The sequence below is a fragment of the Mastigoproctus giganteus genome, chromosome 4 (assembly GCF_048544385.1).
Source record: "Mastigoproctus giganteus isolate SK-2022 chromosome 4, ASM4854438v1, whole genome shotgun sequence".
NCBI lineage: Eukaryota > Metazoa > Arthropoda > Arachnida > Uropygi > Thelyphonidae > Mastigoproctus > Mastigoproctus giganteus.
In genome coordinates this window covers 173,502,446-173,529,514 of record NC_143578.1, presented here as the reverse complement: position 1 = coordinate 173,529,514, position 27,069 = coordinate 173,502,446, and the positions used below count along the sequence as shown (strand labels likewise).

The window sequence follows — 27,069 nt, the reverse complement described above, 5'->3', positions numbered from 1 at the left end:
CATGAACTAAGGTATTCAACCCTTCTTGCTTAATTAAGTGTGGCACATTAAAATCTTTGATTTGTCGTTCAAATCTGCTGAAGTGAACAGTCCAACAAAGCGTGCAATACAAGGATCCTTGCTATATTCATCACTGCTTCCTTTATCCCGAGATTTTGGGGGGGGTCTGGCACAGGCAGGTCTTTATTATGTGGAACAGGCCTTATTGCAGATGATATTCATGCTTGCTTTTTCTAGTCATACGTGATATTTTTGCATGCAGAAACAATAATCGTCAATATGGTTGCATGGTTCTTGCCACACCATAGGAACAACAAAAGGCATACTTTTACTATTCCTATTTAGCCACATCCTCAGTTGTGTGGTGCAGGTAATACACCACATATGTGAAGTACATGTTTTGTCCTGATCCCCAGTCTTGCAACCAAAGTACAAAGATTGCACATTTAGTAATGCTGTAAATTTTCTTCCACTGAGTTTTTGTTGTAAACCATCCACACACGTAGCAGAAATTTTCAGGTTGATGATTCAGACACTTCCATTGCTTCTTCTTTTAACAATAACATTTTAGCAATATGATTGTAAGCAAAACACAGAAGAAACAAACAATATGCATTAGATATGCCTTAAAAATAAACTGTACTCATATTACAACTGCCTTTCCAGCAGTACTGCCATGTGCACATGCTAACATTTATTATTTGCAGGTAATATGACGGATCATTGTTATATCTACTTCTCTAAATTATAGTAATATATTAATGGTACACATAAAATTAATGATAAAAGATCTAGGTATAACTATACAGTCCAACATAAAATTCTCTGAGCAGTGATTTGTCATGTAATATGAAATTTTATGAAATATTTTTGAAAACTATGCATAATAATCGACTGCAAAAAGCTGATATATTAGTGGTGGTAAAAGTAAAAATCATATTTGCCAATATAATTGATTATTTTGATTATTAAAATAATCAGTGATTAATCATTCAATTATCCACATCACTAGATAAACTACCTGACGTTTAACAGCATTAAATTCAGAGTATTTCATTTAGGTAGTAGTAATTTCAAAATAACATGCCAATTGGGTAGTATCAAACTTGAGGCAGTGGAGTATGAAAAAAAGATCTGGGTGTACAGTCAAACAAGATACTAGAGCAGCTCTTGGAGTTCTGCAATGATATACAGGAAGTTTGCCAGCAGGAACAAAGGTGATCATCTTGTTGTAATAAGACAATGGTTAGTTTAAATCTGGAATACTGAATACAGGTTTGGAAACCTCATTTTAGAAGGGACGCAGATCATTTGGAAAGGGTGTATATAAGAGCTGCAATATTAGTTGGAGGTACAAAAGGATATTCTTATCAGGGAAGCTTAAGCTTCTATTACTTGCAGTCTCTCAAAACTAAGCATCAGCATGGTGATCTAATTGTAGTATATAAAGCTTTTAAAGGATTAAGTAAACTAAATGTGAATGTGTCCTTATTTTTTAACAGAAGAACCAAACAAGGAAGCAAATTGAAATTGAAAAAGGATGGTTGTAGAAAATATATCTGCAAAAATTTTACATTTGTTGGAATAAATTTACTCTAGGTGGTAGATGACTCTCATCAACCGGTGAAATACCACCACTTTGCTTATTGGAGGCTTGAAGTGGTGGAACCCATGTTTAGTCTCTAGAGCTAAGTTCCGGCCAACCCTTCCCTATCTCTTCCATCATGCAGTATGATTGATGATTTTTGAGGTTATGATGAATGTCGTGGCGAGATCCAATATTCCTTACATTTCGAGGGTACAGCTCTAAAACGGTGTTCGCAGGCCGGCCGCTAGTTAGTACACCAGACTGAACCTATTGGTAACTCTCTAGGAAGCTTCCGGATCAGCTAGTGTATAATCTTGCTACCTCTACTCTGCCAGATAGTGACTGGAGGGAGTCCGAGTAGTGTGTATGCGGGGAGCATTGTTGAGGCCACGTTGTGTCAAGGATCTGGGTATATTCTTACCACATGTACACCATATCCAAAAATTTCATTACTTCATACAGCATGTCCCACCCACTTTTTCTTACTATTGAATACACCATGAATTGTCAAAATAATAGAGCAAGCTTATCTGCGAAAAGATCTAAACCTCCCAAGGACTTCCTAATTCATTTCACAAATATACGTGGTCTCAATTCTAATCTCAACGATGTCCATTTCCACTTGCAGTCTTCCAAACCCCATGTACTTTTTCTGACTGAATCTCAGTTATCCGTTGATTCAACTACTGCTCATCTCAGATGTCCAAATTATTTGCAGTATGATTCCTTTCGCCTCAAAGGTGGTACTTGTGCATATGTCCGTTCTGATATTCCCTGTCAGAGACTTGGCAATTTGGAATCTCCTCTCTTTGATCTTCTCTGGCTTAAAATCTCTCTACCTCATTGTGTAAAATTCATCTGTTGTCTCTACCGTTCTCCCAACTCCACTAATCACTTGGAGCTCTTTGACTTCCTCTCTTTGCAACTTGACTTTCTCAAGTCCAACTTTCCTAACAGTGAGGTAATTTTCCTTGGTGATTTTAACGTTCACAACTCCAGCTGGCTTCCGTTTTCTAGTCACACCGACCCAGCAGGTCGAGATGCTGAGGCTTTTGCAATTACTAATGACCTAGCACAGATTGTTCATTTACCTACAAGAATACCGGACAATCCTAATCATACAGCCAATACGCTTGATCTTTTTCTTACAAATAACCCTTCTAAGTACAAGGTTGAAGTGAGAGGTCCTTTAGGCACTTCAGATCACAACTTGGTGATTGCCTCTTCTCCAATGGAACCTTTATCTCATGGCTATTCCCAACCTCGTATTGTTTGGCATTACAAGAATGCAAAATAGAATGACCTGCGAGACTTCTTTTCTTCTTTTCCTTGGTCTGATTACTGTTTCAAAACTTCTGATGTCAACGTTTGCTCAGATCGTGTCAGTGAAATTATTCTGCAGGAATGGAATCCTTTATCCCACACTCCACTTTAAAATCTCGTCCTTTATCTAAACCTTGGTTTTCCAATAAATGTGCTAAGGCTGTCCAAGAGAAGAACGTTGCATATCGTAATTGGCTTGTTTCTAATTCTTCAGTTTCATTTTCTGCCTACACCAAAGCTCGCAACAATTGTAAAGCAGTTATTAATCAGTCCAAACTAGAGTTTGAACAGGCTAAGAGTAGAAAACTTGCTTCTTGCCCTAATGGTAGTCGAGCATTCTGGTCTCTTGCCAAAGGCCGCAACTTTTGCCCATCTCTGCTCCCACCTCTGTCCAAACCAGATGGTTCTGTTGTCACTTCAGCCAAGGATAAAGCTGACCTACTAGCATCCCATTTTTCTTTGAGCACATGTATTAATGATCTTCCACCATTCCTAACACGCTCCATTCAATGCCTCCTGTGGTCTTCCGTCAAAAGGATATCAGAAGGATTTTGATGAATCTTGATGCTAAGAAAGCTCCAGGTTCTGATGGTATTTCTCCACTTGTTCTCAAAACCTGTGCTCCTGAACTTACTCCTATTCTTTGCCGCCTTTTTTCACTTTCTTATTCCAAAGGTGTTTTTCCTTCTGCTTGGAAATTTTCTCATATCCAGCCAGTTCCTAAAAAGGGTGACAAATCCCTCCCATCCAATTATCGTCCCATTGCAATTACTTCTACTCTTTCTAAAGTAATGGAGAAATCAATTAACCGCCAACTCTTAAACTATCTAGAAACCTTCCGTCTGATCAACGATCGCCAGTATGGATTCCGTCAGTGTCGATCCACTGGTGATATTCTGGCTTATGCTACCCATTTATGGACTAATTCAATGGAAAGGTTCGGTGAAACACAAGTAGTTGCTCTTGACATCTCAAAGGCTTTTGATCGTGTTTGGCATAAAGGTCTTCTAAACAAGCTTCCATCTTATGGTTTGCCAACTGTTTTTAGTAATTGGTTATCAGTTTTCTCTCTGATCGCTCACTGGGGGTGATGGTAGATGGCTCTCTGTCTTCTAACTTCTCCACTAATGCCGGTGTCCCCCAAGGTTCAGTTCTTTCCCCCACTCTTTTCCTCTTGTATATCAATGACCTTCTTCCATTGACCGGAAATCCTATCCATAGTTTTGCCGATGATAGCACATTGCATTCAACTTTCCGTTTTGAGAAACCTTGTCCAGCTCAATCAGCTTCAAGTTCTCGAAACTCTGCTGCCAATTCCTTAAATGCCGATCTTCAGGTAATTATCCAGTGGGGCAAAGACAACTTAGTTGATTTCAACCCTTCTAAAACTCAATCTTGTCTTATATCTCGCAAAAAGGATTCTTCTGCTCCTATGCTTATCTTTAGTGACACTCCGATTTCTAGGCAAAATGATATATCTCTTTTGGGAATTACCCTGACTTCTAATCTCTCTTGGCACAAGCACATTACAAATATTGCTTCCTCTGCATCTAAAAAACTTGGTTTTCTCTTTCGCTCTCGGCGTTACTTTTCTCCCAAACAGCTGCTCACTCTGTATAAATCACAAATCCGCCCTGCCATGGAATATTGTTCCCACATCTGGGGTGGTGCCCCCAAAACCTCTCTCAGGCTTCTTGATTCCATTCAGAAGAGGGCAGTTAGGTTAATTAATGATTCATCTCTAACAGAGTCTCTATCCACTCGCTTTCTCATAGACGCACTGTTTCTGCTGCATGCCTCTTCTACAGATACTTCCATGGGCACTGTTCTTCTGAATTGGCTTCTATAATTTCCGCTCTCTCTTTCAAAACAGTCCGAACACGTGCCGCCACCAGTCAACATCCATTTACTGTCCAACTTCAAACCCACAGAACCAACTTTTCATCTTCCTCATTTATTCATTCAACTGCCGTTTTCTGGAACAACCTCCCTTCATACGTATTTCCTGAAAATTACAATCTACAGAAGTTCAAGTCCAATATCAACAAATATCTTCTTTCGTCTTCTCAACCTCCAACCCAAGCACGGTACTAAGTACTATAGGTTATAATACCTCTCGTGTTTGGGGTTCTCATAAAAAAAAAAAAAAAAAAAAAACCTAATGTTGTAGAGGTGGGTAATATACACTCCTCTTGTCATAAATGGAAGCACCATTCTTATATCAGAGAAAGTACCAGAATCTTTGAAAGAAGAGTAGGTTGCCTAGTTGTTACATCAGAGCAGCTAAACTTGCTTAAATCAGACAGTAGGACATAAATGTATAAAATTCTATTTGTATGAGTTGAGAATTTAGAGTAACTGATAATAGTAGTAATAGTGGCATGTGATGCAAGAAAGCAAGTGTATGAGCTTATGCAGCATCAGCCAAAAAAAAAAAAAAAAAATCACACCATTCCCTTCAAATGACTGTCCAGTTCCTCCTTAAATTTATTCAACCTATCAACTTCCACAACGACAGATGGAAGTTTGTTCCAGCAATTAACTACCCGCTGGCAAAAGGCAAATTTCCACACATCTATTCTACATCTATCCTTTCTTAATTTGAATTTATGCCCGCTTAGGTTCGTAATCTGAACAAGTGGAACGATGCCATCAGAATTCAGCGTGCTCAGCCCATTCAAGGCCTTATACACCTCAATCAGATCACCGCGCAGGTGCCTAGTCTCCAGCCACTGCAATTTACAGAACTTAAGCCTCTCTTGGTAAGAGGATCCCTTCATTCCCCTCACCAATCTGGTTGCCCTTCTCTGTACACACTCAAGTAAATCTACATCCTTCCTAAAATGAGGCCTCCAGACCTGTACGCAGTACTCAAGGCGTGGCCTGACCATTGCCTTATACAGAGGGACAATCACCTCCTTCTCCCTGCTAGCAAAATTCTTATATATCATTGACAAAACCCCATGACCTGCCCTAGCAGACTGTCTGAATTACTCAGAAAACTTCATATCTGACTGCACAATTACTCCCAGGTCTTTTTCATTTTCTACCACCTTACGTGTAGTACCACACAGTTGGTACGTTTCTCTAGAGTTACTTCTACCCATATGCAGTATTTTGCATTTGTCAAGGTTAAACTTCAGTTGCCACTTCTTAGCCCATCTGCCCAAATTATCTAGATCCTGTTGCAGTAGCACACTGCCATTACTGTCATTAACAACCCTGCCAACCTTTGTATCATCTGCAAACTTCAACATTAAGCCTGATATACCTTCATCAATATCATTGATAAATATACAAAACAACAGTGCACCCAACACAGAACCCTGTGGGACTCCTCTAATAACATTAGTCCACGAAGAGCAGCACCCATTGATTACCACCCTCTGTATTCTCCCACTTAACCATCCTTTTATCCATTGTAGCAACTTACCCTTAATTATACCATTCTGCTCCAATTTGTACAATAGTCTTCCATGCGCAACAGTGTCAAAAGCTTTCCTGAAATCCAAATATATGATATCAAAATTATTTTCCAGTTCCTTTGTGACCACATCATAATAACCAATCAAATTTGTCAGACAAGACTTTCCCTTAACAAACCCATGCTGTGTCTGAATTATTGCTGCAGTCTTGTCTAGATGATCCTGCAGTGCATCTTTAACCAGTAACTCCATTATTTTACCCAGAACAGAAGTTAAACTAACTGGTCTGTAATTACTCATGTCACCCTTCGATCCCCCTTTGTGAATTGGGAATACATTTGCACATCTCCCGTCCGTGGGAACCTCCTCTGAGTCCAAGGATGCTCTCATAATTATGGCTAAGGGTTTTTTAGTTGCTTTGCCGCCTCCTTTAATATAACTGGATAGATCCCATCCACCCCAGGTGCCTTTCTTATGTTTAACTTCAACAATTTCTCCTCCACTTTGCTCTCAGTTATTACAAAATCATTAAGTATCCTGCTACAATTTGATAACCTTCTGCCATTTTCAAACCTTAATAATTCCTCACGTGTGAATGTAGATGCAAAATGCTCATTCAGTTTATTTGCTATCTGAGCAGGATCATCAACAGTGGAACCATCTATATCAAGTGGACCAATCAGATTCATCCACTTCCTTTTAGAGTTTATATAAGTAAAGAAATCCTTGCTGTTTTTCTTAGCATCTTTTGCCAAGGATTTCTCGTAATCTGCCTTCGCCTGCCTAACCTCTTTTGTGACCTGATTACAGACTAGCTTATATCTGCCATAGGCTTCTGAGTCGCTTGATAATTTATATGCATTCCATGCATTTTTCTTCTCTGTTACGAGTTTCATTAGTTCATTAGATAACCATTTAGGCCTAAACCTTGAACAATATTTCTTAATAGGTAAGAAACGTTTAGTAGTTTCCACAATTAATTCCTTGAATGCTTCCCACTTAGAATTTACTGTTGGTAACATTGTCGGTTGATCCCACTGTACAGAATTTAAAAACTGTCTGAGAACACTGTACTCACCTTTACAGAAGCAAAAACCCTTTCCTTTACCCCTGACGGTGATTAAATCTTTAAGTAAATCCCACATCAGTACACTGTGATCACTGCCACCTAGTGGTTCCTTTATCTGCAAATTCTTAATACATGAATGATCACTGCTGATAATGTTTTTATAATAGGTAATATAATAATAATATACATTTCTATTATGAGAAATACACATTTTCTTTTAATAAAATTTCTATTTTCAGAGATGGTTCAGCAATAGAACTTGTTGGTCTTTCTAAATCTGCTCTTCGATGGTTGATTCTTATGTTTAGAAAAGGTTTCTATCCTTATAACAGTGTAGAAAGGAAAGATGGTGGTAAGTTGTCAATTTGCTTGATACCAAAATTTTATACCTACACACAGTACCAGCTTGAGATTTCATTTTGATGTATGTGAGATGGAGTTTTGGTGCATTGAAAATAGTAAAAATATTAACCATTGTAGAATTGGGAAGCATCCAAGTAACCACAGGATGTGTTTGAACAGTTACCCAACCTAAGTATTCAATATGTATCCCATGCATTTTTTTTTCTCTGCCACATGTGTAATTAGTTCAACTGACATCAAGATTTAGGCTTAAATGGATGTCAGATAAACTAATTAGACATGTGACAGAGAAAAAAAATGCATGGGATACATATAAATTAACAGGTGACACGGAAGCCTATGATGGATATAAACTGGTCCTTATCCAAGTCACAAAGGAGGTTAGGCAGGCAAAGGCAGATTACGAGAAATCTTTTACAAAGGATGCAAAGAAAGCAGCAAAGATTTCTTTACTTATGTAAACTCTAGAAGGAAGGTGATGAATCAGATTGATCCACTTGATATCGATGGTTCAACTTTTGATGATCCTGCTCAGGTAGCTAACAAACTAAATGAATATTTTGCATCTACATTCACCACACATGAGGAGTTATTCAGGGAGGGGAATGCCAGAGGTGTATTAAACTCTGACAGTAAGCTTACTCTCAGTTATTACAAGATAATCTTGTAATAACTGAGAGTAAAGTGGAGGAGAAATTGTTGAAGATAAACATAAGAAAGGCACCTAGGGTGGATGGGATCTATCCAGTTACATTAAAGGAGGCAGCAAAGGTAGTAAGCAAACCCTTAGCCATTATGAGAGCTTCCTTGGACTCAGAGGAGGTACCCACGAAATGGATATGTGCAAATGTAAATCCAATTCACAAAGTATGATCAAAGGGTGACAAGTAATTACAGACCTGTTAGTGTAACTTCTGTTCCAGGGAAATTAATGGAATCACTGGTTAAAGAAGCATTGCAGGATAATCTAGACAAGACTTCAGTTATAGTTCGGACACAGCATGGTTTTGTTAAGGGGAAGTCTTATTTGACCAGTTTGATTGGATACTATGATGTAGTCACAAAGGAACTGGATGCAGGGAATAACTTTGATATCATATATTTCGATCTTAGAAAGGCTTTTGATACTGCTGCGCAAGTTGCAGCAGTGTGGAACTGGAGGCAAATTGCTGCTATGGATAAAGGGATGGTTGAGTGGGAGAAGACAGAGAATGGTAATCAATGGACACTGCTCTTCGTGGACTAATGTTATTACTGGAATCCCTCAGGATTCAGTGTTGGGTCCATTGTTGTCCATTGTTGTTATGTATTTATTAATGATATTGATGATGGTATATTAAGCTTAATGTCCAAGTTTGCAGACGATACGAAGGTTAGCAGGGTTGTTAATGTCACTAATGACAGTACACTGCTGCAACAGGATCAAGAAAAGTTGAGCAGATGGGCTGAGAGGTGGCAACTGAAGTTTAACATTGACAAATGTAAAGTACTGCCTGCATATGGGAAGCAGCAACCCCAGAGTAATGTAACAACTGTGTGGTACTACACTGACAGTTGTAGAGAATGAAAAGGACCTGGGGGTAATTGTGCAGGCTGATATGAAGTTTTCTGAGCAGTGCAGATGGTCTGCGAGAGTAGCTCATGGTGTCTTGTCAATGATATACAGGAAATTTTCTAGCACAGATGAGGTGATTTTCCCCTTGCATAAGGCAATGATCAGACCACACCTTGAGTACTGTATACAGATCTGGAAGCCTCATTTTAAAAAAGGATGTAGAGCTGTTGGAACAATACAGAGAAGCGCAACAAGATTAGTGAATGGAACAAAGGGTTCCTCTTACGAAGAAAGGCTTCAGTTTTGCAAATTACAGTGTCTGGAGACTAGGCACCTGCGAGGTGATCTGATTGAGGTGTATAAAGCTTTGAATGGTTTGAGCATGCTCAGTGCTGATGAGATTCTTCCTCTTTCTCAGAATAAACATCAGGTGGTAGATGACTTTCATCAACCGGTGAAATACCACCAATTTGCTTATTGGAGGCTTGAAGTGATGAAACCCATGTTTATTCTCTAGAGCAAAGTTTCCAGCATCCTGCTCTCCCCATACTCTCCTTCAACCCATGCACAGTACTAAGTACTATAGGTTTTGATACCTTTCGTGTTTGGGGTTTTCATAAAAAAAAATAAATAATAAATAACAATTCGCCAATAGGCAAAAGCTGCATTATTCCTGTGCTGTCCAATCCAGTGGAGGGTCATTTTCAGGACAGGGTCTCGTCCAAGATTTGTGGTCACAATGATGATTTCAGTAGTAAGTTCTCAATGTCCAATCCCGTTGAAAGTTATTCTTGGGACAGAGTCCCAATCAGGATTAATTGTCACATTGTTGGTGTACCTAGATTTGCCTGTCAGTAGTATAGAGGAGTTATGGGATATCCACGGTCCCCATGGTTTTCGGGTTATTTCACTCTTTGTTGAGGTCTCCCAGTGGGACAGCCAGGTCTGCTGTTGTGGGTGGTGGTGAGACGTCTCTTTTCAATCTTTGGATCCTTGGCCCAGTCTAGGGTAAAGTCCAAGCAGGTAGTTCCTCTGCCCTTTGAGAGAAGGTAGAGCAGCCCATGGCGAACAATCTCCAAGTCCAGAGGAAGAGCTCCCATCAGACCCTGGAATGCGCGAGTGCTGACTGCGTTACAAGCTCTAGAAATTGTCAACTGGGTGGCGCACTGTATGGTCTCCAGCTTTCTCCTACTTACAGCAGTGCTTGCCTTTGCAGAACCAGATGCCCGATATGTAAGAGATTATTATTATTAATAGCCATATGGTGCAAGGAAGCCCAAGGCTTATGCTGCACCAGTTAAAAAAAAAAAAAAAATTCCCCGAGTTATCCTGAGAGAGAGAGAGAGAGAGTCAAAAGTAGAAGAGAATCACCAAGAAAGATAAGAATAATGATATCCAGCTCAGGACCCTGGGTGTGCCAAGGCCATACTCACCAGATGTGAACCCCTGGGGTTAATGGCAGGAAGAAAAACCGCCTTGTAAATGAGGGAAGGGTCTTCTTCTTTAGGCCCCAGTCCCTACGAGAACTCACTTGAACATTGCAGAATAGCCTTTGATCTTGCTCTGAATGTACTTAAAATGCAGTGTAAAAGACATAGTATTATCCAATATGACCAAGGTAGTTTAGCTCTTGTAGTTAGCTTGTAGTTAGCCTGTATCTTAATTTAGGGAGGTCTCCTTATGTCATGGATCCCCTTTAGGAGAACAGAGCATGTTTTTGTTGAGATCATTAAGTTGTTTTGATCTGCCCAGTCCTATAGGATGGTGATTGCTCGATTTGCTGAAATCTTTAGTAGAGCCCTTGTATCTTCAGCCAGAATCAGGGTTAGATCATCTGCGTAGGCCAGAGACCTCACGTTTCCAAGGTCCAGGTTTAAAAGGCTGTCGAGAACCACATTTCAGAGGAGTGGGGCCCAGAACGGATCCTTGTGGGCATCCTCTGTATACCGGTCGCATGACAGCAGTATTGGGCACTAACTGTAACAGATCTGTTTGAGAGATATGCCTAGATGCATTCAAAGAGGTTTGCCAGTAGGTTGGCTTCCTGGAGCCAATCGAGGATACTTGGCCACCAAAAGGTGTCAAATGCCCTAGCAAAATCTATTGCTGTGATGAGGAAATATTTGCGACTGGTTTGTGTTTGCAGCATTGATGATGTTTTCTAGGGCGTCAAGAGAAGAGCATACTTTTCTGAATCTAAATTGGTTTTAGGAATGTAGGCCTACATTAGTGATTTTCGATCCTATTGCATGTGAGTAGTGGCTAGTAGTTGGCTTAATACACTAGGAGTGCGATGCGTCAATAAGATCCCGGGTGGTCCTGCTGTTTAGTTGGGTTCTTAAGGATAAGCCAAAGCTTTGCTGTTTGCCAAGCACGAGGAAAGTAGTGCTCCTTGAGACACTGGTTGATGAAGAGGCTTAGTATTGTTTTTGGGGTGGTTTCAACGGCCTTTTTTATGATCTCTGGTTCTAGGAGATCTGCAACAGGGAGTTTCTGTGCGGTTTGACAGTGGTGATGTCCAGCTCATCCTGTGAAGGAATTAGATCACTTGAGTCATACGATAAACATAATTTCCGTGGCAAAGCTGCAGTTGCTCTGGGGTCAGATGTTGCAGAAACATGGCATCCAAGATGTTATTGATAGATTCATGCTATGTCTTTGTGTATGCTCCCTGTGGTGTCCTGTTAGCAAGGATGACCACCTCTGGGGAATTTATTGGTGGTCACTCTATAGACCACTCTCCCAGGGGTTATCATTTCCAATTATGGAGACCAAGTTCTCACACAAGCGCTGCTTCCGTTGTCTAATCATTGCTGTATATTGGTTTCACACAGTGTGGTACCATTGACGGAGCACTTAAACTTCTGCGACGGGCCACAATTGTCTTGCATGCTGAAAGGATTTTCACCTGTTGTTGATGACATCCATTAGGTCACTGAAAGTTTCACTTTTTTATATGACCTGGTTTTGGTGCATTATAGCCTTAGTTGCTAATGCGCCAATAAAACCCAAACAAACAAACAAACAAGCCTGTTGTTGACATCACATCAGAGTTGTTGTAGCTCCAGGCACCAGCAGGGGACAGCACCCGGAGTTGGTTTTTTCCACTTCGAGTTGTCAGCAGCTTCTGTAATGCGTTTGACTAGCAATTTCGTGTGTCTGGTTTTGAGCAGCCATGTGCAGGGATTCCTGGAACAAAGGCCAGTCTGCCTTATTAGTGGCATATCTATGCAGGGTTTGCCTTGCTGTCATTTGTCTGGTTACGGAGTCATATAGTTAAAAAGTAATGACCCTGTGGTCTGACGTAGTCCAGCTTTTTCTGACGGTTCCAGATGAGATGTGTCCTGCAATGGATCTGGTAGCCAGGGTGATGTCTGTTGTGTCTTCCCACATCGTACTTGAAAATGTTGATAGGTTATTGGGCTGGTTTAGGATTGCGAAGCTGCTGTTTGTCAGATATTCTTCAAAGCATTGCCTGTTTGATGCACCATGTCACTGTGGGGTTTTACTGAACCACACCGGTAACCTGCAGTTAGCATTGGCCCTCATAATGATTTTGCCATTCGGGAATTCCAAGTGAATATTCTTCAGATATCTTGTGGCTGGGAGGATATTTTCCCCTGGCCAGCAATAAAGTGAGACGCATAAAACATGCTTTGGGAGTGATAACATGGGGCCCACGGTAGACAATAGTTGGGAATCTTGGTGACGGTGAAATAGGGATTCCTGACCAGGACAGCAGCCCACAGGGTTTCACCATCGACCTGTTCAATTTTATATGTTGGGGGAGTATCCTCTGACCTCCTTATTATGTGTATATGGCTCTCGAACAAGGAAGATGTCAAGGTTTTCTTCATTTCACTTTTCTGTCAGCTGTGCTGTAACAGCCCCGGCCTGCTGGGTATTTATTTGTGCAAATTCAACTTTTTTGGTATTGAATGGTTTAAGGTGTGTCCTAGTCTAGTCTAGTCGGTACATACTCTTTACTTTGGTATAAACGGGGCACTTGACGTCCCTGATGGAATGGTCAGCCAGCAGCTTCTGGGATCTGCAGTTGGTGCAAGTGGGTGGCTCCTCCTTTTTGGGAACCTCCTTTAGGTAGTGATATCTTTAACCCTGAACTGGATAACTTGCTAGTTACTATATGTTTGGCCATAAATATCAATGTGTCTAAAAAATTTTCAAGCAAACAAGAAACAAAGAAAAAATTATTATTTATTTAACCCTCTGTCAGTTTCACTCCTAAAAGTAATACATTCAGTCTCATAGTTTATCTGTCAGAAGCTTTTTTTTCAATTAGAATAAAAATTTAATTTTTAGCCTTTTTTGTTGAATTGAAAATGGTGTTTTATTAATTATGATTTACATAATTTATCCCAATTTTTGCACCTTGTACTTTTTTTTTCCCCAGTCTTCTATTATATTATACTGTTGCTACTTGTTTATTATTCTGTTGCTACTTATACCAAAACCCAGCATCACAGGTAAGCAGTTCTTTCTTATTATAAAAGCGTATTTAACTGAATAAAAACAATATTGTAAATAATATTGTAGCTATTTTATAGATCAGTAGTTTAAGAGTACTGAATTAGTAATTAAAACATTAAATCAGTTACAGTTACATTATGATAATTAGTAGCTGGAGTTCCAGTTGCTATCAGTAACTCTACAACTTAAGGATGTGATTATTCCTTTGTACAAGGCCATGGTTAGACTGCATCTTGAGTACTGAATATATGTCTGGAGGCTGATTTTAGAAAGGAAGTAGAACTGTAGAGAAAGGCAATGAGATTGGTGAAGCAAACAAAAGGATGCTCATACTAAGAAAGGTTTCAGTTCTGCAAATTGCAGCATCTGGAGACTAGGTTCCTGAGAGGTGATCTGATTGAGCTGTTTAAAGCCTTTGAATAGATTGAATAAGCTAATTGTTGATGGCATTCTTCCTCTTGCTGAGACTACACACACAAGGGGACTTAAATTTGAGGAAGGATTGCTGCAGGATAGATTTGTGGAAGTTTGCCTTAAGCCAGTGGGTGGTTGATTGTTGGAACATACTGACACTTGTTGTGGAAGTGGATAGTTTGAATAAAATTCAAACTATCCACTTCCACAACAGGAACGACTAGACAAACCTTTGAAGGGGTTGAGGTGGGGCGTTTCCTTGGCTGATGCTCTCAAAGCTTGCTTTTTTGAATCATTTGCTTCTACTAATAGTAACTAACAATAGTTACTAACTTTTGTAACGAAATTTTAGAACATTCAGTACACTACCATAACTAATATTATAGCTAATTTTATAGATTTGAAGTTTAGTGGTACTTTAGTAATAATTAAAACCATTCAATCAGTGCAGTTAGTATTATGAACCCCAGGGGCTCACATCTGGTGGGTATGGGCTTGGCACACCCAGGGTCCTGAGCTGGATATCATCATTCTTCTCTTCTTGGTGACTCCCTTCTCTCTCTCTCTCTCTCTCTCTCTCTCTCTCTCTCTCTCTCTCTCTCTCTCTCTCTCTCTCTCTCTCTCTCGGGGTAATTCATAAATTTTTTTTTTACTAGTGCAGCATAAGCCTCAGGCTTCCTTCCCATATGGCTAATAATAATAATAATGTTACAAAAAGGGAGTTTCTAACTGCTATCAAAATTCCAGAACTTTTGTGACAAACTATTGGATCATTCAATACATATCGTATTGTAAAACACTTCATTAACCTAGAAATGATGTTGTGAAACTAATTGCGCAGTGGAACCGCACTTAACAGGTGCTTAAATTCTGTAAAAAATATTTGGGCGTTTTTTTTTTTTTTTTTTTTGTTTGAACAGTACCAATATGTCACTGTTTCTTATTGAATTGCAATCTTGTTTTATGCAACATTTTATTTTTTAATTAAACAATTAACTATTTAAAAATTGCTTTTTTATTATTTTTATCACTTTTTATTTTCAAAAAAAATAATTGTTCTGAAAATTAAAAAATATATATATTTTAAAAATGTAGATGAATCTGTTGCATCCATTTTCCTCTTGAAAAGACTTAAGTGCGAAATTTTAAACATACACATATGATTGTGCTTATTATGTGTACAAATACTTCTAAAAATATATAAAAATATATGTATATATTACTTACCATCCTTCACTTCCATCTTAGAATTTTTTAAAAATTATTTCAAATTTGGCACACTTCACAGCATCCATTATTTGATTCTACATGTCTTGCTTCCTGCATAATAGGTGTCATCTTGTGCAAATATTGTGGTTAATTTCAACATCTTAATGTGAATACAGTAACAGACCTTTCAAAACAACTTTTATCATTAGTATTAGCATTATGAAATTTTCTCTTTATACTCTGCGACGACCAAACGGTCAGAGGAGTTTACAAGATAGAAAACAAGAAACAGCACCGTATTCAGCAGTCATGAGCTTGAACCGCAGTGACTCAAGGCACATATACTTATGTAACCGCGTGCCTCACCACTCGGCTACGGCAGCATCCACCATAGTTGAGGCTTATGATGCAAGGAAGCAAGCTTATACAGTATCAGCCAAAAAAAAAAAAAAAAAACCCTTTCCATTTCACCCATCCGGTCACTCCAAATGTATGTCTAGTTCAGCCTTAGATTTATTTAAGCTATCAACATCCAGAACAATAGATGGAAGTCTTTTCCAGCAATCAACTACCCGCTGGCTAACGGCAAACTTCCGCACATCTATTCTACAACTGTCTTTCCTCAATTTGAATCTGTGCAAACGGAAATATCCCTCAGCATTGAGCCTGCTCAAACCATTCAAAGCCTTATACACCTCGATCAGATCACCTCGCAGGTGCCTAGTCTCCAGATACTGCAACTTACAGAATTTAAGCCTCTCTAGGTAAGAGAACCCCTTTGTTCCTCTCACCAATCTTGTTGCCCTGTCTGTACTCGTTCTAGCAACTCTCTACATCCTTCCTAAAATTAAGCGTCCAAACTTATATGCAGTACTCAAGGTGTGGCCTGACCATTGCCTTATACAAAGGTATAATCACCTCCTTGTCTCTGCTAGCAAAATTCCTGTATATCATTGACAAAACTCCATGATCAGCTCTGGCAGCCCGTCTGCACCTCTCCGAGAACTTCATATCCAACTGCACAATTACCCCCAGGTCTTTTTCATTTTCCATCTCCACCTCCCTGAGTGTAGTACAACACAGTTGATACATTTCTTTTGAGTTACTGCTACCCATATGCAGTACTTTGCATTTGTCAATATTAAACTTCAGTTGCCACGTGTGTGGCAACTGAAGTTTTGATATGTATAAGACAGCAGTAATAAGACAGCAATGGGTTGAGCACGCTGAATTCTGATGGGATCCTTCCACTTGTTCAGATTACGAACCTAAGGGGGCATAAATTCAAATTAAGAAAAAACAGATGTAGAATAGATGTACGGAAATTTGCCTTTAGCCAGAGGGTGGTTAACAGCTGGAACAAACTTCCATCTGTCATTGTGGAAGTTGATAGGTTGAATAAATTTAAGGAGGAACTGGACAGGCATTTGGAGGGAATGGTGCGATTTTTTTTTTTTTTTTTTTTTTTTGGCTGATGCTGCATAAGCTCATACACTTGCTTTCTTGTAATCACATGCCACTACTACTAAATCTCAGCCCATCTACCTAACTTTTCTAGATCCTGTTGCAGTAGCATACTGTCTTTACTATCATTAACAACCCTGCCAACCCTTGTATCATCTGCAAACTTGGGCATTAAGCCCGATATACCTTCATCAATATCATTAATAAATATACAAAACAACAGTGGGCCCAGCACCGAACTCGGTGGGACTCCACATAGAGCAGTGTCCATTTATTACCATTCTCTGCCATCTCCCACTCAACCATCCCTTTATTCGTTGCAGCAACTTACCATTAATACCATACCACTCCAATTTGTACAGCAGTCTTCAGTGTGCAACAGTATCAAAAGCTTTCCTGAAATCAAAATATATGATATCAGAATTATTTTTTGCATCCAGTTCCTTTGTGACCACATCGTAGTATCCATTCAAATTGGTCAGACAAGACTTCCCCTTAACGAACCATGCTGTGTCTGAGCTATTACTGCTGTCTTGTCTAGGTTGTCCTGCAATGCTTCTTTAACCAGTGATTCCATTATTTTCCCTGTAACACAATTTAAACTAAGAGGTCTGTAATTATTTGTGTCACTCTTTGAACCCCCTTTGTGAATCGGGGATGCATTTGCACATCTCCAGTCCGTGGGGAGATCCCTGAATCTAAGGATGCTCTAAAAATTATGACTAAGTGTTTGCTTACTTCCCTTGCTGCCTCCATTATAACTGGATATATTCCATCTGCCCCAGGTGCCTTTTTTATGTTTATCTTCAACAATTTCTCCTCCACTTTGCTCTCAGTTATGACAAAAGCACTTAGCTCCCTGTTAGAGTTTGATAAACTTCTAGCATTCCCCTCCTTGAATAACTCCTCATGTGTGAATTTAGATGCAAAATACTCATTCAGTTTATCAGCTACTTGAGCAGGATTATCAATAGTCGAACCATCTATGTTAAGTGGACCAATCTGATTCATCCCCTTCCTTCTAGAGTTTACATAAGTAAAGTACTCTTTGCTGTTTTTCTTTGCATCCTTTTCCAAAGATTTCTTGTAATCTGGCTTCACCCGCGTCACCTGATAATATATATGCATCCCCATGCATTTTTCTTCTCTGCCACGAGCCTCATTAATTCATCCGACAGTATTTCTTAGTTGGTATAAAAAGCCTAGTAGCCTCCAAGATTAAGTTCCTGAAGGCTTCCCATTTAGAATTCACTGTTGGTAACATCAGTTGATGATGTTACCAACTCTCTATAGAATTTAAAACTCTGAGACCACTGTAGTTACCTTTACAAAAACCCTTCCCTTTACCCTTGATGGTAGTTACATCTTGAAGTAAATCCATCATCAGTACACTGATCACTGTCACCTAGTGGTTCCATTATCTGCAAATTCTTAATACATGAATAATAACTGCTGATAATCAGATCAAGGGTATTACTCCCTCTGGTTTCCTCTCGAACATGTTGCTGTTGAAAACAATTCTCCAATAAATCCACAAAAGTCTTGCTAGCATGCAAGCACCCACAAGTTCCAGTCAATATGTTGGAAAGTTAAAATGCCTTATTACAAGATATTCTGATTTACTGGCCCATTCTATTGCACAACTGTTCATCAGAGTCATTAGGCCTATAACATACTCCTACTCTCACTTTACCTTTCCCTGTGTTTATGTCACACCAGACAGAGTGATCATTGCACTGTCCACCTGTGTGAACTGGATGCACTTCATTAGATTTTATGTGTTTCTTAACTAACAGCATAACCCTCCCTACCTACCCTGTCTGTCCTTTCTGTACACATTGTGCTCCCCAAATTCGAATTCTGTACTACTTATATCTGTGTGACACCATGTGTCTGATATCCCAACAATATCTGCCTTTAATGCCTTGATCAGTACTTCAAATCATCAATTTATTTACTATACTTCTAGCATTAGCATACATGCAAGTATATATGCTCTTACTCTTAGTTAGCTTAACACAGCCCATGTATTTACTTGTTCAGTGATGACTCCCAGCAGCTCTTGAAGCCCCCAGCAACTTGCTCTCTAAGCTGCTGCTCATTACAATAGAAGCATTGCAAGAATCACTTTCACCTCTGCCTGCAGCTACCTTTAATCTTTTAGTCTGTGAATCCCTCCAATCTAGCAGTTTTCAGACCCACCTAACACTGCTTCAGTAGCATCAGCAAATATTCATGCACCCTTTCTATTTAAGTGTATCCAATCTCTGTAAAAGCATTCTTTCCTCTTAGCAAGTACAGACCATGCTGAAAAAAATTCTACACCCTGAGCTTTGCACAGTCTCTCCAGGGCCAAATTGATTGACAAGACTCTCATCATATACTCCCTCCTATCGTGTCTGGGCAGAATTGCAGACACTTTCAAATTTAACCCTGACTCACAACTTTTTTCCAGCATTGACTTGTACTTGTTAAGTAAATCTGTTAAGATCCCTCTTAAGATCATTAGTCCCAACATGTACAACAATATCACCTTTTGTGCTCTTAAAAGATATCTGCTCTACAACATCATAAATTTTTTCCTCTGGCAGACATATCGTGGTCCTGTTCCACCTATCCTTTTTCCATAATATATTCCACATCACAAAACAGAGTCACCGACAATAACTTGTTCCTGTGGGACCAGCGCATTCTGCCTTGGAGATTGTTGCCATGTTGTCTGATGCACAGAAGTGAGCTGTGGTATTGAATTGGGCAGCTTAGAGCTTGATGGACCCCCCTCATATTAATTTCTTTGAGGGCATATTCCCCACACCTCAAACTCTCATAGATGCCCATCAGAATACCGAATTGGCACCTAATTTCTTCACACACGCTCTCTGCACCTAGCACACACAAAGACATCCTCCTTGGCTAGATCATATCCTGTTCTAGACAGGTTTGCAAACATTTCACGCATTGTTTTAGACTGTGATGCGTTGGAGAATCGCCCCTTTCGGTTCTCCTGCGAACCACAGCACTCTGGCTATTCTGTGAACGCTGCTTTGCTGCTCTACTCTGGGTCATGATTCCGTTAATCATAATTTGATTAACAATGAACTTTAATAAGATTAATAAATTTTAATGATTAATTGATAATACTATACTAATCTAACATATTTCTAATATAGTGCTACATTTTTCGCTATCGGGTTTTACGTTAAACCTTACGCTATTCCATATCGAATAACAGTGGTGACAAGTTACAAATGTAAAATCCACAGACACTTAAGTATTAACTTTCAAAATCGCTATCTAAATTCAAAAGTAAACCACATAGCTTGGCTAGAACTATAAAGCTACTTACAGAAAGTAATTTAGTATAACAGTTAAGTCAATAAAATGAAAACTTGGCATTTACAAGAGCTGCAAAAATTTTAGTCAACTTGGTAATAACCAAAATTAGTATTAGTAGAGGCATATGATGCAAGAAAGCAAGCTTATATAGCATCAGCCAAAAAAAATCCTTCCCATTTTACCCATCCATTCACTACAAATGTTTTTCCAGCTCTGCCTTGAACTTATTTAAGTTGTCAACCTCCACTACAACAGATGTAAATTTGTTCCAACAATCAACTAACTGCTGGTTAAAGGCAAATTATTACACATCTATTCTACACCTGTCTTTCCTCAATTTGAATATGTGCCCCCCATAGGGGGCATAATCTGAGAAAGAGGAAGAATCCTCAAGTAATTATAGACCTGTTAGTTTAACTTCTGTTCCAGGGAAATTAATGGAGGCACTAGTTAAAGAAGCACTGCAGGAACATCTAGACAAGACTACAGTTATAGCTCGTACAAAGCATGGTTTTGTTAAAGGGAAATCTGATCAGACCAATTTGATTGGATACTATGATGTGGTCACAAAGGAACTCGATGCAGAGAATAACTTTGATAATATATTATCAAAGTTATTTGATAATATATTATCAAAGATAATATATTACCAACTGCACTATATATTTGGATCTTAGAAAGGCTTTTGATACTGTTGCACATGGAAGACTGCTGCACAAATTGGAGCAGTGTGCCATTGGAGGCAAATTGCTGCTATATATAAAGGGGTGGTTGAGGGGGAGAAGACAGAGAGTGGCAATCAATGGACACTGCTCATCGTGGACTAATGTTATCAGTGGAGTCTCTCAGGATTCAGTCTTGGGTCCATTATTGTTTTCTGTCAACTCTGTAGTACTACATTGACAATGTAGTACCACAGTGGTAGAGAATGAAAAGGACCTGGGGGTAATTGTACAGGCAGATATAAAGTTTTCTGAACAGTGCAGACGTTCTGCAAGAGTAGTCCCATGGTGTCTTGTCGATCTGCAAGTGCAGACGTTCTGCAAGAGTAGAACGTGTTGTGCAAGAGTCAGTGCAGACGTTCTGCAAGAGTAGTCCATGTTGTCTTGTCTTGTCGATGATATACAGGAATTTTTCTAGCAGGGATAAGGAGGTGATTATTTCCTTGTATAAGGCAATGGTCAGGCCACACCTTGAGTACTGTATATAGGTTTGGAGGCCTCATTTCAAGAAGGATGTAGGGCTGCAGGAACGAGTACAGAGAAGGGCAGCAAGATTAGTAAATGGAACAAAGGGTTGCTCTTACGAAGAAAGGCTTAAATTTTGCAGATTACAGTGGAGATTAGGCACCTGTAAGGTGATCTGATTGAGGTGTATAAAGCCTTGAATGGTTCGAGCATGCTCAATTCTGATGGGATTCTTCCTCTTGCTGAGAATAATCACCTGAGAGGGCATAAATTCAAATTGAGGAAAGACAGTTGTAGGATAGGTGTGCGGAAGTTTGCCTTTAGCCAGCGGGTAGTTGATTGGTGGAACAGACATCCATGTTTTGTTGTGGTAATTGATAGCCTAAATAAATTTAAGGCTGAGCTGGACAGGCATTTGGAACGAATGGAGGGCGGTGAAATGGGAGCAGGTTTTTTTTTTTTTTTTTGATAATACTATAATCTATAGCTGCAGCTGGTTCTGCATAAGTTTGCTTTCTTGTATCATATGTTTCTAGTAATGCTAATCCCATTAGCATTGAGCTTGCTCAAACCATTCAACCCCTTATACACCTCAATCAGATCAACTCCAGGATGCTTTGTCTCTAGATGCAGTAATCTGCAGAACTTAATCCTTTCTTGATAAGAGGACCCCTTTGTTCCCCTCACCAACCTTGTAGCCCTTCTCTGTACTCATTCCAGCAGCTCTACATCCTTTCTAAAATGAGACCTCCAGAACTGTATGCAGTACTCAAGGTGTGGCCTATTGCCTTATATGAGGCAATAGGCCACATTGCCTCGTATAAGGCAATAACCATTGCCTTATACGAGGGAATAATCATTTCCTTATCCTTGCTAGCAAAAATCCTGTATATCATTGACAAGACCCCACAAGCTACTTTTGCATCCTGTCTGCTCTGCTCAGAAAACTTCATATCTGACTGCACAATTGCCTCCAAGTCTTATTCATTCTCCACTGCCCTAAGTGTATTACCAAACAAGCGATATGTTACTCTGGCATTACTGCTATCCATATGCATTACTTTATATTTGCCAATGCTAAAACTTCAGTTGCCACCTCTCAGCCCATCTGCTCAACTTTTCTAGATCCTGTTGCAGTAGTCTACTGTCATTACTCATTAACAACCCTGCCAACCTCCGTATCATCTGCAAACCTGGACATTAGCCATGATATATCTTAGTCAATATCATTGATATTGACGAAGAACAATAGGCCCAATACTGAACCCTGGGAGTCTCCACTGTTAACAATAGTCTACAAAGACCGATGTCCACACTCTGTCTTCTCCTATTCAACCATCCCTTTATCCATAGCAGCAACTTGCCCTCAATCCTTCAATTTGAACAGTAGTCTTCCATGTGCAACAGTATCAAAAGCTTTTCTAAAATTCAAGCATATGATATCAATATTATTTTTTGCATCCAGTTCCTTATTGACCATATCATAGTATCCAATCAAATGGGTCAGACAAGAATTCTCTTAAACAAACTTATGCTCTGTCTGAACCATAACTGCAGTCTTGTCTAGATGATCCTGCAGTGCATCAGTGACCACTATTTTCCCCAGAACAGAATTTAAACCAACAGGTATATATTTACTCTCATCACTCTTTGTGAGTTGGGGACACATTTGCACATCTCCAGTCTTAGGGTTTGCTGCCTCCTTTAATATAACGGGATAGATCACATCCACCCCAGGTGCCTTTCTTGTGTTCAAGTTCAACAATTCCTCCTCCACTGTGCTCTCAGTTATTACAAATTCATTTAGCTCCCTGGTAGAGTTTGATAATAATCCTCATGAGTGAATGTATATACAAAATAGTCATTCAGTTTGTCAGCTGCCTCCGCAGGAGCATCAACAATCAAACCATCGATATCAAGTGGACCAATCTGATTCATTCCGTTCCTTCTGCAGTTTACATAACTAACCTCCTTTGTGACTTGATTAGAGACTAGCTTATATCTACCATAGGCTTGTGTCGCCTGATAATTTATATGTATCCCAGGCATTTTTCTTCTCTGCCAGAGTCTTATTAGTATTTCCTTATCTAATTGTTATTTGTCCCAACTAAGAAATACTGTTCAAAGTATTTCTTAGTTGGGACAAATAGCCTAGCAGTTTTCAAAATTACTTCCTTGAATGCTTCCAGTTTAGAATTTGCTCTTGGTAACATCAGCAGTTGGTCCCACTGTATAGATTTTCAAAACTATCTCATACCATCATAGTCACCTTTACAAAAGCAAAAATCCTTCCCGTTAACCCCTGACGGCAATTACATCTTTCAGTAAATCCCACATCAGCACACTGTGATCGGCTCTGAGTGGCAAGTGTTTTCCAAGTGATTTAAAGTGATTTTGTAGTGCTCTTCTCAATTATATTTAGTTTAATAATAAATGATTTTTATTTTTCATTACCTAATAAGTAGGTTTTGCTAAAAGGACCTAGTTAACTATCATTTTCTTATTCTCAAACTAACCACCAATTCTACTAATTTATAGCTGCAGCTTAGTCCTTTGGTGGCACTGCTCTTGCCTCTTTGTGTCGGGGCCAGAAACCTGGCTGTTGGAAGCTACACTCCAAGACTAAAGAGTATGAAACATGAGTAGAAAGTCATTACTTCCGCAGGGACTTCAGAGAAGATCCCACAAAATCAAACTGCTGAGGATCATGAAAATAAAGGCAAAGGACAGACAGTTCAAAACCAATACCCTTATTCTAATCATTCACTCCACTGGAGAAGAGACATTAGGAAGGAAATTCCCACTTTTTATCCAAAAATTCTTGAAAGGACTAGCCAGAACACAAAAATCGATCGAGCAACTCCGATCTGGGGATTTGTTGACTGAAGCGTCCAGTACCAGACATTCAGAAAAGTTACTGAATGTATCGAACTTTGAAGATATACCAGTAGTGGTCAACCCCCCCCCCCCCAACTCCACACAACACTTTAAACTCTTCGCGGGGAGTAATCTCCTAGTGGGATCTCTTATGAAGAGGAAATCAGCAACGAACTCCAAAATCAAGGAGTGATGAATGTAAGACTAATTTCTATTCGGGGAGATGGAAATACAATACCTACCAAAACCTTAATCCTGACATTTAACATATCAAAAATCCCACTATTGTAAAAACAGGATATTTGAACTGCCAAGTAAAAGCATATATCCCGAATCCCTTGCACTGTTTCAAATGTCAAAAATATGGACACTCACAGACTGCATGTAGAAATACACCATGTGCTAAATGGGGATCCAAAGAACATAAAACTGATGACTGCCCAGCCCTAACTCCAAAGTGGCTAAATTGTAATGGAGAACATCCTGCCTACTTCAGAACATGTGAAAGATGGGAAAAAGAAATAAAAACAGACTACAATATTACATACAAAGAAGCAAGAAAAATGATCCAGCCAACTATAACCAGTAGACCAACATATGCACAAGTAGTGACTAAATTTAAATCAGTGGAATGTCAAACTGAAATCTCATTTCCTCCAAATGAATCTTTTTCTTCACAAGTCAAACACTTACTCCAAGCAAAGTAACAAAATAAACATGAGAAAACAGTAAACACACCGATCTCAATCCCCTCAGATTCTCCAAACGTGTAAGAGTAATGAAGGACCACGAAATCATGAACCACGAGTCAAAAACATTTATGGACTTTGAGAAAACAGAAAAGTTAGATGATGAAGGGTTGGAAATCCATGCTGAAGAAGAAGATATGGATATCAGAAAATTTTCCAAAAGAGATAGAGTAAGGACAGAAAAACAAAAGGCAACCACCCAACGAAAACAGCTAGAGGTGCTGAGCAAATATAAAAAATGGATAAAATTATTCAGTGGAACTGTCAAGGATTATGCATTAATTTTGATGACTTACAGTATCTGATCACCCAGTACACACCAACCTGTATCTGTCTCCAGGAAACATATGGAAACATACACAAGATACCCTGAATATCAGGAACTATTCAATGTACAGAAGAGACTGAATAACTCAAGGTATAACACAATGGGTGCATATAAAAAACCAATTAGAGGCAGTAGCAATTCATACAATAGCAAGGTCCCTCTTAACCATATGTCATTATACATTCCATCAGGAGCAGATGTCTTTTATGTTATCTTATGTCTTTTATGAATACCTAGATGCATTACAACAACTACTTCCCCAATCTGTCTGATGGGAGATATGAATGAACATAACCCTTTGTGGGGGTGCTCAGATTACAACAGAAGAGGATGCATCATTGAACAACTGCTCTGCTAGACTATGAAGCAGAGTCGAAGAGCAACATGGATCAAATTCACATCTACAATAAACAAAACAACAAATGTACATATAGTCTAGAATAAAAAAGAAAAATGACAGGTAAATATAGAAATAGGCCATCACCAATACTGTTCTGCGATGGAATTAGTTTGACTGAACTTACTGTTATTGCAAATACATTAGGTGAGACCTTTGCAAAAGTATCAGTGAAAGCTTCATACCATCTGGAATTTCTGATCCAAAAAGAAAAGGCAGAAAAGCATAAGATTAAATTTAAATCAAAAAGTAATGAGCCCTACACTCAACCATTCACAATAAATGACTGCACTAAGTTTTATCCACAGCCAGGCCAAGTGCAGTAGGCCCAGACAACATATATTACAGCATGATAAAGCACCTTATCAAGACTGAATTAGAAAATTTATTGAAACTGTATAACAGAATATTCCAAGAAAATGTATTTCCAAACACATGGCAGCATGCAATAGTACTAGCTTTCCCTAAACTTGACAAAGACCTAACAAATCCACACAACTATCAACCAATAGCCCTCACCAGCCGTTTAGAAACATTACTAGAAAAAAATGGTAAATAAGAAATTGATATGGTATTTAGAGGAAAATAACATCTACAAACACAGTGCAAACATGCAATGTGATTTTTAAACATTACAGGTCTACACTAGACCACCTAGTTAGGATAGAAGCCAACCATCAGAAATGCATTTATCAGATCACAACAAATGTTTAAAATATTTTTTGACATTGAAAAAACTTACAATACCACTTGGAGATATGGGATCCTAAGAGATATGTACCATGCTGGACTCAGATACACTCTCCCTGTGTTTATCCAGAACTTCCTTATGAACAGAACCTTCCAAGTCAAAATACAAACTTCTTTCTCCAAAACTATCAACAAGAAGAAGGCATCCCACAGGGCCATAAAGATTAATTCGATCACAAATCAACTCCCTCCTTCACTTTCACATGCACTTTATGTTGACAGACTTTAGTATCTGTAGTCAGTCATAGAATATGAGAACTATCCAGAGGCAGTTGCAATGCACAATCAACAGTATAAGTAAGTGTGCACTAGGTAACAGGTTCAGACTGTCAACACAAAAAACAATGTGTACATTTTTGTTGCAAAATAAATCTCCATCCTGATCCTGAATTGAAATTATAAGGCCAGAATATACCAACACAGCGAAAAGCAAAATTTCTTGGAATAATCTTAAATAAGAAACTCACATTCATGGAGCACATCCGGTAGTACATAAAAGCTGTACAAAACACCTAAACAAACTTAAAATCCTTTCATCAACAGCATG

The 27,069-nt window shown here is 39.1% G+C and overlaps 1 protein-coding gene across 1 annotated transcript in view; it reads left to right on the top strand.

The window, feature by feature from the left end:
* Positions 1–27,069, top strand: part of LOC150087211 (glycogen debranching enzyme) — a 763,093-nt gene that overhangs the window by 652,298 nt on the left and 83,726 nt on the right. The window contains exon 24 of the mRNA XM_090371076.1: positions 7,645–7,757. Within this exon, the coding sequence (XP_090227202.1) occupies positions 7,645–7,757 (113 nt within the window). The remainder of the gene's footprint in view (positions 1–7,644; positions 7,758–27,069) is intronic.